The following is a 22,480-nucleotide window of genomic DNA, read 5'->3' as shown; positions in this document are numbered from 1 at the left end:
ACTCTAAACCTATATACAAGAGTCCTAGACTCGACACGACTCAAAGAAGCAAAATATGTACATGACTTTACATGATTTCTCAGGTTGTGCAACAGGAGCATGGCAAACGTGATGGTTCTCAATCGGGCAAATTCATCCTTAAATACAAAAAGGCAAACTCTCACCATGCACATCTCATACTCAAGCAAGTTTTCACTCAAAATGATCAACTGAGGTAATTCGTTAGGACCATGATCAATCCAGATGCAAGTTGTTTTCCCAAAATCCCCATAATCAAAATCATAATAACTTTCAAGGCTAGGACTAAGGAAAGAGACAACCTGGCGTATTTCAGGCTCAGACGACATTGTATTGTCGGAAGCGAGGTCACCAACTGCTTCAGGAGGTCGCCATTGATGACGAATCATTCCACGAGTATCCACAACATATTGATCTTGATTAGGAAATTCCTCTTGAAACAAGCTCAGCGCCCCTTCGAATAGCTCAAGATTCTCTGTTTTCACTGAGATATCTTGCATAAACCAGGCATCTTCATGAAATATTGTTAGCATATCTTCAAAAATGAGAGTCTCCTTGATAGATTGAGCTTCAAACATCTCCTCTAGTGGATCAAAGATAATCTCAGGTGACCTTTCTTCTTCAAGTATAGTCTCGGGAGGTCGAAGTTGATGATGGATCATATCACTCCCAGTAACTTGCTTATCTAGAAAAAATTTTGGCAGTGATTCCATTTGTGTTTCCTCTGCAAAATCTTTCAATGCTTCCTCAAATAGCATAATGGTGATAAAATCTTCAAGCGCCCCTTTGAATTGTTCTTCATACCTGGGCTCACTTATGATAATTTGTAGCTCTTCACTCAATATCTCAACTTGATTGTCTTCTTCAATGAGGCCATTCGAAAACTCTTGCAATTCAATTTCAAGGATCTCCTTTTGTAGCATAAGTGAGAATTCTTCAAGGAATGAGTCGTCCTTTCCTTTAGTTGCTTGTTCAACTCCTGGATCTTCCTTTATTATTGCTTGAATATTCTCAACTGATTCTTCAACTTTTGTTTCATAGTATTCCTTTTCAGGTGCAAGGCATGGCAGGCTATCCATTGTAATACATTGATCATCAGGTGCATTGGTATTGTCAACGTACACTTGATCCTTCTCACATTCAGATGTTGGAGCAATGTCCTGTTCATAGGTTCTCCTAAATTCGGCTGCGAGATGTGCACCCCAAGATCCATTCATGATACATTCTTCCTCGGACAAAGTTGGCATTCCAAACTGGTTTATGACTTGATTGATAGCCATTTCACATACTAAGCAAGTAAATTCCGAGTGAGGTGAGTTGTGAATTCTACACCACAATGGTAGCAATATGTTTTCCAGACGCATTTCACCATCCAAAACGAGTTGACTCTCGATCATCCACATGAAGCTTAGAAGAGGATCTTTAGTCTCTGGGACACTGAAGTTGCCTTCTTCCGTTTCTGGCCTTGGGACATCCCAAAAGAAGATTTTTCCCTGTGCTGCCGATTCCATCCTTGATAAGTACTTCAAGCAATGCATCTCATCATGTTCCTCTGTCTCGTGGACTCGACACTGCCCTTGTCTTGCAAACTCGGACAATCTTCGTGGATAAAGTTGTGTATCTAACCTCCACCAAAGTTCAGGAAAATCAACTTGTTGCTCCTCGTGAAACTGTTGCCACTCCATTGAGAAATCTTTCTTTTTTGATTTTTTGATTTTTTGATTTTTTGGATTTTCTATTTTTCACTTTTTTTTGGATTTTCTATTTTTCACTTTTTTTGGATTTTCTGGAATAAGAGAGATCTTGAATATCTCAGATTTCAACTTGAACGTTCAACTGGTTCCAGCTTGATTCCTTCTTGCGTAAGTCCAACTAACGATCCAGCAGTCACCTTCCTTCGAGTGTTTGAGAAAAAGCTTTCCACTGATCTTCCTTGGATTCAAGAGTTCGTGTTCACTGTCAAGCGCTTCTCAGGATCTGACGTTCAAATGCTCAGCCCTCCTTCTAGCGCCAATTCTGTTGTGCGCGGGAGGAGGGACAAAAGCTCTTGAGATAACCTCCGTAAATTTGAAGTGATAGAATCTGGAGTTCACGTACAAGCCCTCCTTCTAGCGCCAATTCTGTTGTGCGCGGGAGGAGGGACAAAAGCTCTTGAGATAACCTCCGTAAATTTGAAGTGATAGAATCTGGAGTTCACGTACAAGCCCTCCTTCTAGCGCCAATTCTGTTGACGCGGGAGGAGGGACAAAAGTCCTACACAACTCCTTGCGAATGTGATTATCTATGAACAGCTTGATAATGATCGAGGCATGATAGTACAAGCCCTCCTTCTAGCGCCAATTCTGTTGACGTGTATTTTGTACACAATCATACACAGAATAAAATACCTAAAGGCATCTTATCCTCTCTTGAGAAAATAGTCTCTAACTGCTGAAGATTCGCGTAAAGGATCAGTTAGGTAGACTCCAAGGTTCTTTTAGTGGGGTCTCCACGTGTGGACAAGCTCCAGTGGTATGATGTGATTTGCTGGAATCACAAGGGGACTTACATTGAACTTCCGATCTGCTTTGCTGGACACAGGCTCTTACTAACTTAGATTAAAAAAATGGAAAAAGGATAAGGGCGAAGAGAGGATCTAATCCTAATACTAAGAATGTAGGAGCAATGATTTGATTTTTGATGAAACTCTAACTAGGTCTTGTTTTGACATCAATGGAACATCTACACAAGACTAGTGCGATCTTCTATGGGAAGCTTTATGATGTTCAAGTCATCACCGCAGGCATAGATACCATCCAAGTTGATGCATATCAATGAAGAAGCGACAAATTGAAATTGAGCTTAGGCTGAACGATTCCAGTTGACTACACAAGGCAAGTCTGCAATCAACAAACTGCTAGTAGTATGGATGTACGAATTCCACCATTAATCAATCACATTTCCTCCATTCATCTAATCATCTACCATCTAAGATTGAAGACTCAACAAGAAACCATGCAAATTGCAAGAAAACGACATATTTCACCATTACTTCAATGAAAATGGAGTTTGTTTACAATCAATGGCAACAATTTCTTGCCTTGTCCTCCTATTCTACTCTAATTGCTATTCTATCAATTATTTACAACTCTCTCTAATTCTATCTAAAAATCTTTTTCACTCTAATTCTCCTTTTACAAATGAAATGTTTGGGCTTATATAGTGCCCACAATACAATTTGATGGCTTAGATCAATTCAAGATCAATGGCCAAGATTTTACAATGAAAACCCTAATTAGGGTTTGTTACAACCATTACATAACATTTAATGCTTGACCAATGATAAAATTGTATTGCTTGGACACATGTCCCTTCTAGAAAAATCGACCAATGGATAGCCGGGGTAGGTACATCGGAGTTTGTGCCACCTTCCATGAGTTAAGTACATTGAATCTGGACATGCTGAGATGGACTTCTCTGATTGGAGAAATGATGACTAGGACGCCACCTCATCTGACACTTGAAGCTTGCTAGATATTTAATTTGATGTCGTTGAGAGGCTATCTTTGATTAACTCTTGTTCTAACTCCTTTTGTCCTTGATGTGCAGGATGATGTACCTCGCCTTGGAACACTGGATTGGAAGAGGTCGCCCATGTCTTGGCTTGATCGTCCTGGCGAAGACCGTCCTTGATCCGGCTTGATTTTCCTTGAAGAGACCTCCATTTGACGCCTACACAACATTTCAAAATTAGTAACATGATTTTGCAATACATAACATAAATTAGAGAGCAAATTTTAGGAAACTTAATGATAAGTCCTTTATTAATCATTTCCTAAAAACAACTGAGCTAAGGCAAAACAAAATTTCAAAATTCAAAATTAAGGCAATGACGATCAAAATTTGAAATTAAAACAAGAGATCTTGCCATACCTTACTTGAGAGCTTAACTCTAAAATGCAAAATAAAGGAATTCGCCTAGGCAAAATTTGAAATTCGATAGTCTTGATGTGATCTTCAAAAGAACGTTCCTCTTATCAACTTCGCCACCCTTCAAGCCTTGGACGTGATCTTTTCTTCAAGTTAGCAATTTCGCCATCTTTGATATGTCTTTGACGTCCTAGGCAACTTCGCTCAAATAGAAACTTCAAGTTCGCCTCTCCTTTGGATAGTTACTAGTGCCTTCTAGCTTGAAATGAAATTCGTTCCTCCTTTGCCTTCTCCAAGTCGCATATGAGAGATGATAAATGATGATGTGAAAATGAAATAAACTACCCCTCCCTTTATAGCGCTCACACCTCTCACCACCATTTAGGCCGACTTTGTAAAAATAAAGCAATTTAAATGATTTTTAAATGAATAACAAGGGCCGACCTCCATAAAACAAATAAATACCAAGCGCTCCATTTAATTTTTTAATGAATTAATAATCAATTATTAAATGCCTTCATTTTTAATTAATAAATTCGATTTTCTTACAAGGCAAAAATAATCAATTAATACCAAGCGCTAAATTTAAATGCCATTAATTAAATATCGATTTTCCTAGCATTTAAATAAATTCAAAAATGCGTTTGAGCGCCAAAATTTTTAAAAAACATGGAAAATATGTACCTCATCGCCCTGGTCCCTGACTAAGGGACAGGAGCGATCCATCACTTGGTCTTGATTTTTTGCACTTTTGACGTTCAAAGCCTTTAACCTCACGTTGGAATTGGCATTTTCGCTAGGATTTTCAAACTTGAGTGACTTGTCTTGCAAATAAATGTCCCTTAGATGTGATATCGCCCTGGTCCCTTGAAGAGGGACAGGAGCGATCCTGAAGCTCTAGCCAAAACGTGTCATCTTTCATCCTTGGTTCCTCGTTCATTGCCTCTTAAAGGACGTCCTTGACCTTAGCTATCCTTGCATTGTCTTGATTTTGTCGGAACATGAGTGTTTTAGTAAAAATCGCCTTGGTCCTTGTCCAAAGGACAGGAGCGATATGAGTCCTTTAACTTAATTGATAACACTTTTACGTTCAAAACTCTTGCATATCATCTTCAAAAGACACCTTGTACCTTTTACCCCTTTGCAAAACCTTGACTTAACGTGATTTTTGAAGGAATTAGCAACTATAATCAATATCGCTCTGGTCCCTTCCTGAGGGACAGGAGCGAACTTCAAGTCTTTGGGTTCATGCTTGCGTTCTCCAACTTGCAATCACCATCATCGTGCAAAATAAAGTTCCTTGATCCTTCGTGATCACTTGATGCTTGATAAACTTTCAAATTTTAAGCCTTCATAAGAATTTCGCTCTGGTCCCTTGGAGAGGGACAGGAGCGATTTTAGCTCTATGGTCCTTATTTCACTTTGTCACCTTCAAAACTTATATTCAACGGGTTCGTAATGTGCTCTTCTATTCATCCATGCCTTGAGATCGGTTCAAACTGTGCAAGAAAGTCATCCACAACAAAAATCGCTCTGGTCCCTTCCTGAGGGACAGGAGCGAACTTAAGCATTTTGGTCCTTTGTTGACGTTTGATAATCTTCAATTTGTCTTCAACGGGTTCGATTGACCTCCTTTCTTGCCTTCGAACATAAAATTTGCTTGATCTTTGCCTAGATCGTACCTTATGAAGAATTTCGCTCTGGTCCTTCAGTGAGGGACAGGAGCGAATTTGACCCTCTAGGCAAAACTTCATCATCTCATTGTTTTTGATCAAGTCTGGATGCTCTATCATGCTCATTTCGTCCTTCACCATGCCTTTGATGTCTCGATTCGTCCAAACAAGGTCAGGAATGGCTCAACTAAGCATTTTCGCTCTGGTCCCTTGGTGAGGGACACGAGCGAAATTTGACTTGTCGCACTCTCGATCAGGACAATTTTAATGGAATATAACATTTAAGTATAAGTGACATTTCCTTCTATGTTTCTTCTTTCTTATACTTTAAGTTATATTCCATATATACTTTCAGGATGTTTGAGAGTGGTTTCAGACCTCCAGGAGTTATATTGCAAAATCTAGTTTTTGGAGGTTTTTTCAGTTTCCAGACTTAGTCAAATTCAGGATCAGGGCATTCCAGACTTAGCCAAATTTCAGGATCAGGGCATTCCAGACTTAGCCAAATTTCAGGATCAGGACCTCACTCAAGCCGGACTTGCTACCCTGTTGATCTCCCCGACAGCACTTCAAGTTATATTCATTTGATAAAATGTACCTCTTTGGACCTTCTCACATCGTCAAGACGTTAAAATCTTGCAAGGACAAAGCAAAATTGGATTTGTAGCTCCGGTCCTTCACTGAGGGACAGGAGCGATTTTGCTCCTACAGGCCAAAATATCATGATTTTACACATTTTATCACTTCACAAGGCGAAAACAAATCATTTGAAATGCCTAGGATCAAAAATCAAAAAAGTCAAAATTTGGTCAAAATTACTCAATTGGACAAAATTCATGTTTCATCATCAACACTTAGACGAATTTAGACTCTGCGTCAACATTCCAATTGAAAATTAGACCATTCTGGCGAATTCATTTCATTCAAAATTTGCATTCTAGAAAAGGAAACTCAAAAGCTCTCAAAAGCGACTGGATTCTGGTCCGAAAAGACGGTAATTAAAACCCTAAGGCTTGACCCTAAATCCAGACAACTAACAAACTAACAAACCCCTAAAAAAAAGCAAAGCGAAAACGAACAAAACGAGCAAAAAACATGGGTCCCCATTTGCAATGGGGCGATGTGTGAAAACGTCACAACAGGACCCTGTGCTAAAGACGGTGGCATTTAAGATATTCTTGGAGTATAAAGATGTGTTCACTTGGACTTATAAGGATCTGAAGGGAATACCCCCAGAACTATGCGCACATCGAATACCTTTGATAGAGGGGGCAAGGCTTGTGCGGAAACGCCCCTATCGCATGAATAAGAACTATGCGGCCAAGGTACAAGAAGAGATAGAAAAAATGCTAGAGGTTGGGATCATTTTCCGAGTGCAAACTAGTGAATGGGTTTCTCCCATTGTTATTTCCCTGAAGAAGGAAGGAAACCAGATCCGCATTTGTGTAGACTTCAGAAGCTTAAATGCTGTAACCATTAAGGACCCGTTCCCGATACCATTTACGGATAGTATCTTGGAAGAGGTAGCGGGGCATGAGATTTACTCCTTCATGGACGGCTTTTCCGGCTATAACCAGATCAACATCGTGGAGGAGGACAAACTCAAAACCACATTTGTTGTAGAGGATGGAGTTTTCGCGTACAACCGTATGCCATTTGGGCTATGCAACGCCCCAGCCACTTTCCAGAGTATCATACTCCACATTTTTGACAAAATGGCCACGGGGAACTTTAAAACCTTTTTGGATGACTGGTCAGTATATAGCAAAGTTCCCAGACTCGGACTCGGCTCGGACTCGGCAAGGCCGACTCGACTCGTGACTCGGCTATGACTCGGCGACGACTCGGCTATGACTCGGCAAAATAAAAAACCCTTGAAATTTAGAGATTTTTAACGATTTAAAACTTGTTTCATGCACCCATTATTGAATAAAGCTTAAAGACACTATAACATCATCAAATAGAAGCTGATTTGATCACATACATAAACATACATCCATCACATGCGTAGAAATGTAAATTGTAGCTGAAGGAAATAGAAAACATAGATATATAGAGTTATAAATGTTGTCAAATGTATATAAAATCCATGACATCAAATGTTCCCAAACATATATATAACTGTAAACAAAAACAAGTCTATGGCTCAGGCTCTAGCTAATCCTGAGCCTCAGAGTAGTCTGTCTGCCTCCTACAAATGCGTCTAAGGTAGGTCCTGGATGACTGAGAAGCCATAGTCTCCGCCTGTGAGGTGCCTATGCCGGATCGTGCTCTATCCTCCTCCTCTGCCATAGCCACAGCCTCAGCCTCTCTGTCTGCCTGGTCAACCCACTCATGGTCCTCCTCAGTGAAGACGGGATCGGTAGACTCAGTGATCCACTCAGACTCTGGATCGATCTCCGCTAAAGTGATCGGAGAGGAGTCAGTGTCCAAAATCTGTCTGGTCCTAAGACGGAGGTTGTAATGAACAAAAACAAGATCATTCAACCTCTCCACAGACAATCTATTACGCCTCTTCGAATGGATGTGCTCGAACATTGACCAATTGCGCTCACATCCAGAAGCACTGCATGGCTGGCTCAAAATACGGATGGCAATTTTTTGAAGGTTTGGGGTTGAGGGCCCAAACATTTGCCACCATCTATCTGAAATAACGAAAAAGAAAAAAAAATCAAACTCATTTCCAACTTTAAGGCTAGATTATAAAATCAAAAATTAAAATGCATAAGCCATAAACTTAAGAATCTTAAGTTTACATATATTTCTACCTGGCTGCAATTGTGTTCGAGCCTCTATGCACATGCTGCTTGAGAAGATTGCCCCTTCTCGATTATTATATTTATCCAGCTGGAGCGTTGTTCTTGAGGCTGTGCCATCAGTACACAACTTTTGAACCACTGTATACAGGCCACTAAGAACCTCCTCATCTGCCTTGAAGTCATCACGGAATCGAAATGCCGGATTGAGGTAATAGGCTGCTGCATGGATGGGCCTGTGAAGCTGGTTCTGCCATCTCCTATCAATAATCTCCCAAATGGGGCCATACTTATCCTCATCTCCTGCATATATGGACCTAATGGCCTCCTTGGCCCTATCCATACCCTCATATATATAGCCCATAGAGGGCTTCTCCCCATCAACAACTCGTAGGAGAACTACGAGGGGCTCAGTGACCTACACATAATGTTAAACAAAAACAATTAAGTCACAAATTAAATTAAAAAAAAAGAAAAATTGCAAAGTTAAATTGTTAATAAATTAAAATTAAATTACTAAATAGTAGATACTAGATAGTAGATACTAAATGTTAAATTGTAATAAATTTACCTGCACGGTTTCTCCACAGGGGGTCCAAAAACCTGACTCATCAAAAATGCAATTTACCACATCTATCCCTGCAGTGGTTGTAGCATAGGATGAGGAAGTCCACTCCTCACCAACAAACATACGCCTCAAAGCCGCCTTTGATTTTATCAAGGATTTCAGTGTGAGGAAGTTTGAGGCAAACCTCGTGATGCCTGGACGAGCCAACTCCTTTTGCCCCGTGTATTGCCTCATAATGCTAAGGACCAATGCATGATTGTAGATAAACTTGCTGATATATTTGGCCCTTTCAACTATTGATTTCACCCATTCAAGCTTACCAATATCCTCCAACATGAGGTCAAGGCAATGGGCCGCACAAGGAGACCAAAAAATTTTCGGGTGCCTCTCCATCAAAAGTTTACCTGCAGCAATTTTAAGTTAATTAGAAATTTTGATGTGTTAAGAAAATTTTAAATAATCATAGATGCCTCTCCATCAAGACTTGAAAAGTTCAAAATTTACCTGCAGCAACATAACTTGCTGCATTATCTGTCACCACCTGCACCACATTTTCTTCCCCCACCTCTTGTATGACTTCCTCAATAGCCTCACATAAGTATGTGGCATTTTTCACATGTGAGGAAGCATCAATAGATTTCAAGAACATGGTAGATCCTGAAAATAGAGTTTCAAACTTTCAACAAATCAAAATTTAATTTATTCAATGCATTTAGGGAAGTACAAATTAGAATGAATCATAATCAATCACCTCCGCAGGAAACAAGAAAATTTAGGAGTGTTCTATTCCTCCTATCCGTCCAACCATCTGTCATGATGGTGCAACCCTTTTCTCTCCAAGACTGTCGGTGGTCCTCTAGCTCAACTTTCATATCCTCAACCATTTGTAACAAGAGGGGGCCACTTAACTCAGCATCGGTAGGGGCTTTAAACCCCGCACCACAAATGGTTATGGAATCTACCATGCCTTGCCAATAAGGAGACCTGTCACAAATAGATTATGATTAGACAAAGTAAAATTCAACTTCAAACTATAAATTTACTTTTAAACTTAAAGCAATCAAATCAAAAAGAATTACCTGGCTGCAATAAATGGAATGTTGCAAAAGTACCAAAACTTGCAAATTTGTTTTCTTGCAGCATCATGAACCTCCTTGTTCCAACCCATACCCTCAAGCGAGGGTTGTGCCCCAGGAGTACTACGCGGCACAAAATAACTATCCAACCTGGATTTCCGAACTCTAGGGCCAAAGGTAATAGTGCCACCAGGAGGAGTAGAAGTAGAAGCACTAGCACTAGCAGAAGCACTAGCACTAGCAAAAGCACTAGGGTGAAAGGGAGGCATGGAAGAACCCTCTCCAACACAGCCTACGGATGTGGATGCGGATGCGGATGCGGATGCAGATGCGGATGTGGGTGCATGGGAGCCAATAGCACTTAACTCTTCCAATTGCCTCTTCTTGGTTAACTTTTCTTGTTCATGTGTTTCTAATTGGACATAACAGAAACGTTTTGCCTCAGGAGTTTGTAATTTGCATACCTCAATATCATGGCCAGGTATGCCGGCAATATGGTATTTAAATCTATTGATGCCACCAAAATTAATTTCTTTACAAAAAAAACATTTTGTTTGATTTTTTTGTCTGCCAATAAAGTCTTCAGTATATTTCCAAGCCTCATCCTTTTTAGGCATTGTGAAAAATGAATGTTTTTTAAACGTGAAAGCTGCTGTAATAAGAAAATTTAATAAAGTTATAAACTAATAGAAAAAATCAGGAAACCCTACTTTAAAAAAAAATAAAATTGTAAATACATGTTTACAATTTTTTTCTAAAAAAATGTAGGGTTTGCACTTTGCCATTATTCTACTTCTCTCATTGTAATTAAGCTAAAAAAATAAAAACATTCAAGATTTGGAAAGTTAACTGTTAAACTAAAAAAAAATTAACAAACAAATGAAAAAAATCCATTAACATACTTAAAAAAACAAGCAAAATCTACCTTACCTCTTTCAAATGAGTTGAGAAGTCTTGCTTTGGACTCCTTGATGCTCTCAATGCAAGCCTATGGCCTCCCCAATGTGATTTGTGGTCTCCTTGATGCTCTTCTTCCTTGCTGATTGCAAACCTATGGCCTCTTGTTTTCCTTCCTCTCTCTCACTTTTCCTCTCTTCTTCTCACAAATAACAATTAAAAGACCTTTTAGGGTTATACCAAAGAGAATGGAAAAAAAAAACAAATGAAAAAGCTCTTTTTTTTTTTGTTTTTTTAAATTCGAATTATGCCTATCGCGCGGCCGAGTCCTGGACCTCGGACTCGGCGAGTTTTGGGCAAAACTCGCCTGACTCGCGAGTCAGGCGAGTTTTGCCCAAAACTCGCCGAGTCCGAGCGGCGAGTCGGCAAAACTCGCCGAGGTTGGCTCGACTCGCCAACTCGGCGAACTCGCCTGACTCGCGGCGAGTTTGGGGACTCTGGTATATAGTGATAAGGAGAACCATTTGAGGATACTGGGGGAATGCATGGATCGGCGCCGACGAGCAAGACTTGCACTCAATCCCAAGAAATGCCAGTTCCTGGTGCCACAAGGGAGATTACTCGGCCACATAGTTTGTAAAGCGGGGTTAAAAACAAACCCAAATAAGATCAGAGTTATCCTCGACATGGATAGCCCAATGGATGTTACAGGGATAAAATCCTTCCTCGGCCATGTTGGGTACTACTGACGGTTCATTAAAGGATTTGCCGAAGTGTCCCTTCCACTTGAACGCCTAACAAGGAAAGGGGAACCATTTGTATGGAACAAGGAACAGAAGGAAGTGTTCGAAGAACTCAAAACCAGATTGGTAAGTGCACCTATTTTGGCATTCCCGAATTGGGAGAACAAATTTCATGTACATGTGGACGCCTCTAACTTTGCGATTGGAGCCACCCTGACGCAACCTGGATCCTCAGGCTTGGACCACCCAATATATTTTGCTAGTAGGTTACTGTCGAAGGCAGAAAGAAACTATAGCATCACAGAAAGGGAAGCCTTAGGAATGGTATATTCAGTACAAAAGTTCCGCCATTATCTTTTAGCCACACCATTCACATTCTTCGTGGACCACCAAGCACTCATGTACTTGGTGAACAAACCTGTTATTCAAGGACGGGTAAGCCGATGGTTGATCTTGCTTCAGGAATTCACCTTCAGCGTCATGGTGCGACCAGGGAAAAGTCACGTAATGGTTGATCACCTATCCAGAATAAAATCCGGGGAGCCAGCGGAAGGAGGGGTGAGCGAAGATTTCCCTGATGGTCACTTATTCAAGATAGCCGTATTACCATCCTAGTACAAGAAACTTGGGCAGTATCTTTCTACAGCAACATTCCCAGGCGACATGCCCCCAAGCGAGAGAAGGAAGCTAGCACTAAAAAGCACCATGTTCCAACTGATGCAAGGACTCCTATATAAGCTGGGGCCGGACGGTATCCTGCGGGGAGGAAGAAATTCCTGGAGTCCTAAGAGAATCTCATGAAGGAATAGCGGGAGGACATATGGGGCCGAATACCACGGCATGAAAATCTTGCTAGCAAGGCTCTGGTGGCCTACACTCTATGCAGATGCGAGGGAATGGGTGACAAGCTGCGACACATGCCAAAGGGCAGGTAAGCCACTCAAACTAGACTTCATGCCTCTTTTTCCGTCCCAACCACAGGAATTGTTCGAAAGATGGGGATTGGATTTCATAGGACCACTTAGGACCAGCAAGGTGCATAGATGCCACTACATAGTGGTAGCCACAGAATAGCTCACTAAGTGGGCCGAGGCCAGAGCTTTACCTGACAACACAGCCATGAGCACCGCCAAGTTTCTCTATGAACAGATTCTGACCCGGTTCGGAATACCCCTGCAAATCACAAGTGATAGGGGGGTACATTCTGTCAATCAAGTGATATGCAATATGACAATAGAATTCAAGATATTCCACGCATTGTCTAGCCCGTACTATCCCAGGGCGAATGGCCGAGCGGAGTCGACCAACAAAGTACTCGTATCTATTCTCTACAAGACGTGTGGAGTGGAGCAAGGGGACTGGGAAGAGCGACTGCCTGCGGTATTGTTGGCCTACTGGACAACGTACAAAGCGACAACGACGCACACTCCTTTTCAACTTATGTATGGACAAGAGGCAGTGATGCCAGCAGAATACACTGTGCCAACCTTGCGGATAGCGGTACAGAATAGATAGGGGGATGAGGAAAGCCTAAAGGAACGACTCATGACCTTGTAGAAATTAGATGAGCGCCGCCTAATGGCACAATGGGCCACAAAAGTCGCTCAAAACAGAGGAAAAACTTGGCATGATAAACATCTAAGGCGGATGAAGTTCTCGCCCGGACAGCTGGTACTCAAGTACAATGGCCGTAATGAACTCCGACCAGGTAAATTTCGCCTCCGATGGCTAGGACCATTCAATGTTAGGGAGGTGGGAAAAAATGGAGCTATTAAATTGTCTAACCTGGATGACAGTCCCATCAAGGATCTAGTGAATGGATCAAAACTAAAAATCTATAAGGAAAGGGAGTCGATAGCCATTAATATGGTGGCCATTAAAATGGTGGAACCCACAGGTGGTCACAAGGACAAGGTGATGGAAAAAATTAACGTATCAGATTTCCACAAAACCCAAACAGAAATATGGGAAGGTAGATTAAAGTGGAAAAAAGAAAAAATGAAGAGAGAAGAGGATGGAGAGAGAAAAAGAAGAAAAAATACAAGGCAAAAATATTTAAAAATAAAAGGCCAAGGCGAAATATCAAAAAGTAAAGTCAAGATATTAAAAAATAAAGCAAGGGAAAAATACAATAAAATGGCAAAGTGCATGCTATCATTGTACGCTAAAAATCAAAAGGTGAAGAACGACAAGAAGTGGACGACGGAGTGCGAGTGCACACAGGGCAGCACAAGGCGAAGGCAAGGGAGGGCCGAGTGCACACAGGGCGGCACAAGGCGAAGGGAGACACGACACATACGACGTGGCACACGAACAAGCAAGGCAGAGCGTACACCAGGCGACACAACGCGTAGGGTGTGGCGTACGCAAGGCGGCACCACAGGTCGGGTGTGGCGTATGTGAGGCGGCACGGTGGACGTGGTGTGGTGCACGACGGGCGACACAACAGGCTGGGTGGGGTGTACGCAGGGCGGCACCACAGGCGGCACAACAAGTGGAGGGTGGCGTATGTGGGGCGACACAGATAGGGTCTGGCTTACGCCGGGTGGCACATACACTGGCGGCCAACGGGGTGCACAGAGTAGAGGGTGGAGGAGGTGCGTGCGGGAGGCACAGGAGCAGCCAGCGTATGCGTCCTGTGCTCAGCCAGCATATGTGTCACACTGCACGAGTGGCACAGGCCCTCCAACCCAGGAGCGTATGCACAACCGCTAGGCATACATGTACGCACAACAGTAGCCGTAGGAAGCACACCAGAAGGTTGCACACGTTGCACACAGGGAAACCTATGCAAGGCATACCGAGCAGTAACCCTAGCATCGTGCTGAGTAAAACAATTAAAGATAATCGGGTTGGGCAACAATTCCGGTTCGATATGGTGAAAGCTATTCTGGGTAACCCTAAGACTGGAAGCTACGAGATCAACTTTCGAGGAAGTAATTCGAACAAAGAAAACATGGCCATCTCCAGTAAGAAAGGCTAGGAGAAGACACAGGAATAGGTGACTGCAGCGAACCTGGTATTTGAAGGAGTGACAGGGTCAGAATGCAGGAGTTGGTGGGAAAGTACCAGAGATGATCATCCCTTAAAAGCTTCGCTAAAAGGGTAGAGGTGGATAGAATCATATTTATGCCAATATTCAACTTCAGGGAATTCGAGCCCATACTGAGAGCCATGGTCCACAAATATGAGTAGGACAAGCACAGATCAGTGATCGACTACTTGGGACACACAGTGGTCATCTCATACGCAGCTAAGGAATTCAGGAAAGTTTTTGGCATTCCTAGTAGTGGGGATTCAGCCATGAAGCCATCTGTTAGAATGGCGACTGAGGAAAAAAAGAGGCTCTTGGAACACATATGTGGTGATACACTCACCGAAGACCAATGGAACAGCTTGTGGTAGAACAATAATAGAAGAGGCTTGAAGAAAACATATATTACTTCCCCAGAATGGAGGTGCGTGATGGATGTTCTAAAAAGCAAACTCACTGCTGCAAGTCGAGCATCAGATGTGGCCATATGGATGCTGCGCCTGATGTATGGACTGAGCAATGGGAAAATATACAACTGGGGTCGTGTTCTATCCAGTCGGGTAAAAGAGGCTATGCTTTTGAAACATAAGACATTTTATATGCCGCACCACATCTTTGCCCTATTTCTCGAAGCACTGAGAATGCAGGTGGCACCTGAACATAGAAAGGAATTTATAGCTGCAAGCCGGGTGGAACCATGCAAACCAGCCATGTACTACTGGGTACATTTGGACACATGTGCGCAGGCAGAAGCCCTAGGAAAAAGGGTAAGGCTACAACCATCAGGTAGCATGGAGGAAGGGTTGGAAGGAGAAGGTAGCTTTGAGGAGGAGGAAGAAGAAGAAACAGGGGAAGAAGAGGCACTTGCAGTATCCTCATCAGAGGAAGAGGGAGGAGAGTTTCGACTCCAGCCGGGGCCAACCCTTGCAGAAAGAGTGGAGGGGGAAGGAAGTGGACACACAACAAATATGGAGGCCTTAGGCATGGCACATGGAGGAGTAGGAGCAGGACAGGAGATGGTAGCACCTGGATGGGGAGCAAAGAAAAGAATACTACAGTTCCTGTGCACAACACACCTGGCACAAGGAGTGTAGGGTACCTTGTCACAGTCGAGGATAGTGGACCTATGGCAACACAACTTAGGGGCCCACACTCTCCACATAAACACATCTCGAGGGATGGAAGTAGCAAGAGCCATAGCCTTGGTGGTGGCACCAGTAGCTGATCCAGGTAGTAACACACCCACAGGAGGAGACTGGGGAGGGACACACCAAGAAAAGGATATGGAGGTAGTAACTCACCCACAAGAAGCAGGAGAACATCCACAAGGGGAAGAGGATATGGAGGCCGAAGCAGATAGCCTACTAGCCAGGTTTGCTATGGATGTGGAAGTCCCACCACCGTCACCGTCCCTAGGGTTTGGCAGACAGGAGGAAAGCCTAGGGATGGGGGAAACTGCGCAGGAAGAGAGCACAAAGAGTGATGGAACTGAAAAAGGACACAACACAAGTACACCAGAGGAAGGCAGCAGGGGGTTCGAGGTTGCTGCGCAGCAATTTGTCTCAGAATTGGAGGCCATGAGAGCAGCCATCCTGAGGATGATTAACCACTCTCGAGGATCTGATATGAGTACTATAGTAGTGGCAACCGAGGCATTGCTGGCTTTTATGATGGAGGGCTGTGAGAAGGAGTTCTCCGAGCATATGAGAGACCTGGGATGGCCGGATAGGGCAACTCCAGAAATGATAGGAAACTGGGTGGTGCCACAAACCCTGAGAGGATATGTAGCAGATCCAGGAGTGATGAGGGCTCTCATTGCCATGGAACAGACCTTCCGCACTACCTTTTTGCACCTCCAGGAAGTGACAGGGAAGGCAAGCGTGCTAGAAAGGGAACATGCCTTATCCCTGCAACGAGAAGGTGAGATGCAAGAAAGAATTAAAGCTCTCAAACTCGAAGTGGCACAAGAAAAAACTGCACGGGTGGCTAAGGAACAGGAACTGGCAGTTTTGGAGAAAGATCGGATGGATGCTCTTCGACTACTGAAGGCCACTAGGGGAAAGCAACTGGCTGCTGAGAGAGACCTACAAGCTCTTAGGGAGCGGACCACAACAGGAACAGGGATGCCCTCTTGTCCCTCTCAGTAGATAGTTCCTTAATTTTGTTTTGGTTGTCGTCTGGAAGACGACAAGTTTTGAGGGGGGGATGATGTAAGCCGTAAAACTAGTTATATTAATGTAATAGTAATAATCAAGTTGTTATATGGGTGGGTAGTTGGTAGTTGTTGGCGGTTGATGGCTCAACCAACCGCAGACTCTTTATATGCAGCCTTGTAGCACCTTTGAAGGTGTGGGTTTTTGGAATGAATAAAATACATCTCTAAATGCATCTATTCTATGAGTGCTTATATTCTGTAATGCGTGTGATGCTCTGCAAAAAGGATCAGGTTAGTCAATGATAACACAACACAAATAAGAAGAAAAGCCAAGTTGTTAGTGTTAGAAATCATAAACCAAACACTTTCCTACACAAGTATATCAAAAGAGATACCAAAAGCATGATAGAATGTCTAACTGGGAAGATAAATACGATGAGGCATCTCCAAATGCCTCCTAACATGCTCTTGGCTTCTTCTCCCTTGTTCCTCTCCTCTCCAAGTTCCAAAATAGTGTAGCTCTCAGCAGCTTTTTGCACTATGGATGCTTATGGAGGATTGAGATTGTAGTATTGAGCTTTGAATGTGAAATAAAAAGCTAATGCTATGCTATTGATGCTAAACTGATATATTTTAACCAAAATAACAAGATTTAATTAACTGATGGCTTAATGGATTTTTAATCAAATAAATTCGAAATATTCATTTAATTAAAATGGACAGATTTGTGTGACTACAGCGTGCGTTGGCTTATATTCTGTGATGTATGCTTCACGACTACAATACCTTGTACTTAATTCTTCATCAGTGAGCCCGATATATTTATGATTAGAGTACTGACCGACATAGGCTACTAACAATCGCCTTCCTTAACCAATGCTAATGCTGCCTTCATGAAGATGATTCGATACCCTTATTAGGATGGCTGCCTGATACGATTCTGTCAGTCTGATTATGCCCTGATTTCTTAACAAATACACCATCAAAAGTCTTTCAAAAGGATCGCCCATCCCTTCCAAAAGCATCGCTATCTCCTAGGATGAAATTCGATGCTAAAATAGTAGATAATGAACAATTTGTCATAAGTGGCAGTCTGATATGATTTGCTTCAGACTTGTCTTGTCCCTGAATTCATCTTCAAAGCTCCTTCAATCTCCTCCTAAGGTAATCGTTCTTCTCCTCCAATACTATCAATGCCTTCCTTAATGTGTTTCCATGCTTAAATGATGAAGAGGAAACAAATCGTAGATATGAGGGTTGATTTTCCTTCAGACCTGCAAATGACCAGCAAGCACACCTTTCACCCTCAAATGCTCTTCCAATGAAATCGGCTATCCTTCCTAACCAGATTTGATAAGCAATAAACATCTAAGCTGCCAATCTGAAGATTCACAATACATCCACCATGGCAAACAACAAATACTCGATGAGCACACTTAGGAAGACTCAGATGCCTCCCTCTCACAATAGCAACCCCTCAGAAGGTCTTTCACTCCCTCAGTTATGCAATCTATGGGAGTTTTCGTTCCCAAAGATCCAAGTCTGCAAACACCACTTGGTTCTACAAAACCCAATCAATCAACAAATCCAATTTCAAGCCTGCCTTGAAGCTTCATCTTGATTTCTCTTTATACTTTTTCACTCCAACATCCATAAGCTTCTAGAAGTGACTTTATGAAATAATATTTAATTAGTCACTTTTATTAAATTAATTAAATATAAAGTCATCTTTTAATTTTAATTTATTTGATAACTTTATAAATAATTAACTTAATATTATTAATCAAAATAATTAATCAAGCTATCCATAAAATATATCAATAAATTGGACAACTTAATTAATTAAATTAATTAATTAATTCTTCTTCAAAATGGGGACATTACAATTACTCGTAGAAATTGGAAGATCTTGCACTCCAAAACCAGCGACAAGTAACTCGTGCAAAATTGTTGCCAATTTTATGAAAACTTGTGGCGATTTTTTTGGAGAAAACTCATCAAAAGCCACAATTTTTCCCCAAAATCCACAAAAAATGCACTCAAATGAAGATAAAAACAAAATATATTTAAGCTGATTTCATGTCATTCCTTGGAGCAATTTTCAAACTTGAAGTGCGAATAGGACTTGGTGGGACACGATGGGCAAAATTAGAGGTTTGTTTTTGCTGTACGCAATTAGATTCCAATGTTTAGAATTTTTTAAATATTTTAGAGTCCATTGTTTCTATAGTTCTACTCTTCATGCTTGTAGACCACCACATAAAGAAAATGTGAAAACTCAAAATGTGCATGCATCAACTTGTTGCCAAACTAAACAAACTAACTAGTATAGTTAGTATATAATGTCAATTATTATGTTTTAATGAGATTGGCTATCTGACTATCTATTAATTTGTTTGTCATTCTCGGGTAGTTATAAGCATTGGTTGGTTGACGGTTGTGTTCCTCTTGGCAACTGTTGGGCCCATTAAATACATAGTGTATCGTCAAGGGAATGAGTATGATGGAGTCGGATCGACTATAGTCTTTGGTCGACCATCTCTGGTCTTCTTCTCTGTAATAATTTCATGTGTGAATAAAGTGATGGAAATGTTGTCATTGATGTCAAAGATGATTAGTTAAGGAATTGGATAGTTGTGACTTAAATAAAAGAGCTTAATACACAATCCAAATGGAAATGCTATCGTCAAAGGTACAAAGACCATATTATCATCAATGTCATGTGTTCGTCATTGATATCTACTTACCATGTTAAGAGTCATATTGATAATATGCAGAATGCATTTAATGAGAGAATAATAGTAAAGCATCATAAGAGTACAGTGATTTAATTAAAGAGAAAGGATCAGCAATGGGATGTAATGTCCCTACTAGTTAGAGATCATTAACCTGCAAAATAGATTGTTAGAATACAACAAACATATATATATATATAGAAGTAATCTAAATTGCAATCTAACTTTAAAATACTTAACATAATCACAACTTTTATCTAATAAAAAGGATACGATTGCCATACGAAAGTATGTCCTTAGGCGGCCGTGAAGCTTGCCTTCTTGGAACCCATCTTGGTTCCAAGTCCTCTAGGAAGTCGAACGTGAATTCGACTCCTATCTTGAATGTAATTTCTTACATCCAAGCCCTCCAGGAAATCGAAGGTTAATTCGACTCCTGTCTTGAATGTAATTTCTTACATCCAAGCCCTCCAGGAAATCGAAGGTTAACTCAATTCCTGTCTTGGGTGTAACCTCGTACACCCAAACCATCCAAGGAAGACCCTATGTCAATTCCTTGCCTTGAATGATGCATCCCATCATCCAAGTCCTCAAAGGGGACCGGCCAGATTCGTCTCTTCTTGGATGAACTTAGTCAACCAAGCCATATATATGCATATAGATATTCAGTATATACTGCCCTCCAGGGATTATCATAATCCCTCCATTAGGCTAAGGGAATTTCTTCCCTATAACCTTCATCATATAATCACATTAATATTACATTTTATAATTCATTACTGTTTTCCATTCCATAATTTACGTCTTCATTTACATATTCTTTAATCTTTCTAATGATCCTAAATATACATACATATTCTACATAGATTCCTATCTTTATTGCTACATTCATATAAGTAATCATTAGAGACATATGTATTCATAAAAATGCATATGTGTGTGTGTGGCACACACGTCCACACACATCTATACCTTAAGACTTCTTAACCCCTTTTACTTGTACGTAGATTGTAGCCTGCGGTTGGAGTTCACACTGTAGATGTCGCTTGCAAATTGGGAGGCATACCATAAAGAACACAAATGTTACTTCCTGTAACTTGATAACAATTCTGATCTGATCTTATCAATGGTGATGTCACTAGATGCTTTTGATTCCTTCCCTTTATATCTCTCAATTTGAGGGAGAGGTCGCACCTCTTCATCATGTATGCCCTTTGGCAAGAGACATACCCTTTCACCATTAGCACCCTTTGAAAGAGTGTAACTCTTCATTATTTCTACCATTTGAAAGGGACACAACCTTTCATAATCAGATCTGCACTTATTATTTAAATCAAATCTGCACTTCTCATCACAAAATAATCCCCCCTCTCAAATGAGGTTTTCTTCTCCCTTTTATATATCATTGTTGAGGTAGTCACAACTTTTCCTTTCATGTCTTTTGACTTTTCATTAACTTAATTAATTTTTTATTAATCATATTTAATTATATCATTTTATATTTTAATTTTATTATTATCATTTATTATTAGATTCTATTTCAAAGTGGGGATATTATTATCATTTATTATTAAATTCTATTTCAAAGTGGGGATATTATTATCATTTATTATTAAATTCTATTTCAAAGTGGGGATATTACATGGGAGTCTTAACTATATAAAGACACACAGGATCATCTACTGAACCTTGGAAGACAGCGGTGTAGCAATCGATGGAGAAAGATAAATATCAGTGTTCTGGTGACTCTGAAAAAGACTTTACGTGCTGGCACATCGTCCCAATTCTCTTGTTTGTGGTTGAAATCACTTATGAGATGAATTTCAGCGATTAGGAGTTATAAGACAAAAGCTACAAGTTGTTTACAAGGAAGAAAGTATAGACAAAGGAATTACATGCAATTATAATATGCAGCATGTATAGACAAAATTTTCAACGATCTCATTAAGAGACTCTCTTTACTTAAGGCAGCACTTTCATTGGTGCACCAGCCAGGAATAGAGGTTTGTTATCACAGGGAGAAAGTATTCTTCAGTGATTAAGCAAATGACCAAGAATAGAGATTGTTAAGAGAATTGCAGACTTTAGTATACAAAACATATGATCTGGGGGCCAAAGAACATTAAGGGAGCAAAGATTATTTAAAAAAAAAAGAGAGAACAGACAACATATGGAAGATCATACTTCTGATTTTATTTCCTGGCAGATTATGGTTTCATTGCAAATAACAAAGCTGAGTCAATACGAAGGTCCACAGTATTACTGTAATTCGTAGTAGATCATTAGCAAACCAAACCAACAATGGTGAATGATTATCGTGGGTCTATGAGATTTATTAAAACCCTGATCCTTGCTTTCATTGCTGATACAAATTATAAGGCGCAACGCTCATTATCTTTGACAGACTCAAAAGATTATAAATAATTATCGATTCACTTAGCGGCTGTCTTGATCGATTCACTTAGCTATCGATCATTATGTGGAAGAATCGATTATAATAAAAGACTTTTAAATCAATTTGAAGACAGCGATTCATGTTATATAATGCAGTGATCAGATTAAGAACACCGGAAAGGACTACGGGAGAAGAAATCGAAGAATTGGGCAAGAAGTGATAGGTAAAAGAAAAAGGAGACGGGGATTTGTACTGTGGGCAAATATAGTGCGATGAAGATTAGATAATAGAGAGTCGATTTACTTGTGAAATGAATATGAACTAACCATGACATTGACAAGCAGAATAATAATAAGTTTAAATTTGCAGTGAACAAAATTACTATAATACAATATGTATCAAGAAAATAACACAATATGATGAATCCGTTTTAAAGGTGGAATCATGATTATTCATGAAGTGATTATGATAGCAGCAGAAAGTCGACTTCATTACATGCCGACTTTATTGAGAATGAAGTA

The 22,480-nt window shown here is 40.7% G+C and overlaps 2 protein-coding genes across 9 annotated transcripts in view; one reads left to right on the top strand and one right to left on the bottom strand.

Moving 5' to 3' along the window:
- Nucleotides 1-22,480, top strand: part of LOC131036657 (uncharacterized) — a 194,891-nt gene that overhangs the window by 100,959 nt on the left and 71,452 nt on the right. The gene's annotated exons all lie outside the window — the stretch shown is intronic.
- Nucleotides 7,628-11,177, bottom strand: LOC131866475 (uncharacterized). Of its 2 annotated transcripts, none has more exons than XM_059215479.1 (7): nucleotides 10,931-11,177; nucleotides 10,004-10,652; nucleotides 9,676-9,908; nucleotides 9,429-9,581; nucleotides 8,928-9,328; nucleotides 8,369-8,774; nucleotides 7,628-8,245 (listed from the first exon to the last, which is right to left on the bottom strand). In XM_059215479.1, the coding sequence occupies exons 2-7, from the start codon at nucleotides 10,615-10,617 to the stop codon at nucleotides 7,758-7,760; spliced, it is 2,295 nt and encodes a 764-aa protein (XP_059071462.1). In that variant the 5' UTR covers nucleotides 10,618-10,652; nucleotides 10,931-11,177; the 3' UTR covers nucleotides 7,628-7,757. The 2 variants fall into 2 exon arrangements, with proteins under 2 accessions (XP_059071462.1, XP_059071531.1); XM_059215548.1 differs by having other exon boundaries at nucleotides 10,004-10,649.

The sequence above is a fragment of the Cryptomeria japonica genome, chromosome 1 (assembly GCF_030272615.1).
Source record: "Cryptomeria japonica chromosome 1, Sugi_1.0, whole genome shotgun sequence".
Lineage (NCBI taxonomy): Eukaryota > Viridiplantae > Streptophyta > Pinopsida > Cupressales > Cupressaceae > Cryptomeria > Cryptomeria japonica.
The sequence above is the reverse complement of the archived record's forward strand: the minus strand, read 5'-3'. Positions and strand labels throughout refer to the sequence as shown.

Excerpts from the sequence above, each read along its gene's own strand:
- LOC131866475 (XM_059215479.1), bottom strand. The coding sequence starts at position 10,617 with ATGCCTAAAAAGGATGAGGCTTGGAAATATACTGAAGACTTTATTGGC. Across the intron at positions 9,329-9,428 it reads AGCAAGTTATGTTGCTGCAG|GTAAACTTTTGATGGAGAGG; the intron begins GTAAATTTTGAA and ends AAATTGCTGCAG. Across the intron at positions 8,246-8,368 it reads TCGAACACAATTGCAGCCAG|ATAGATGGTGGCAAATGTTT; the intron begins GTAGAAATATAT and ends TCGTTATTTCAG.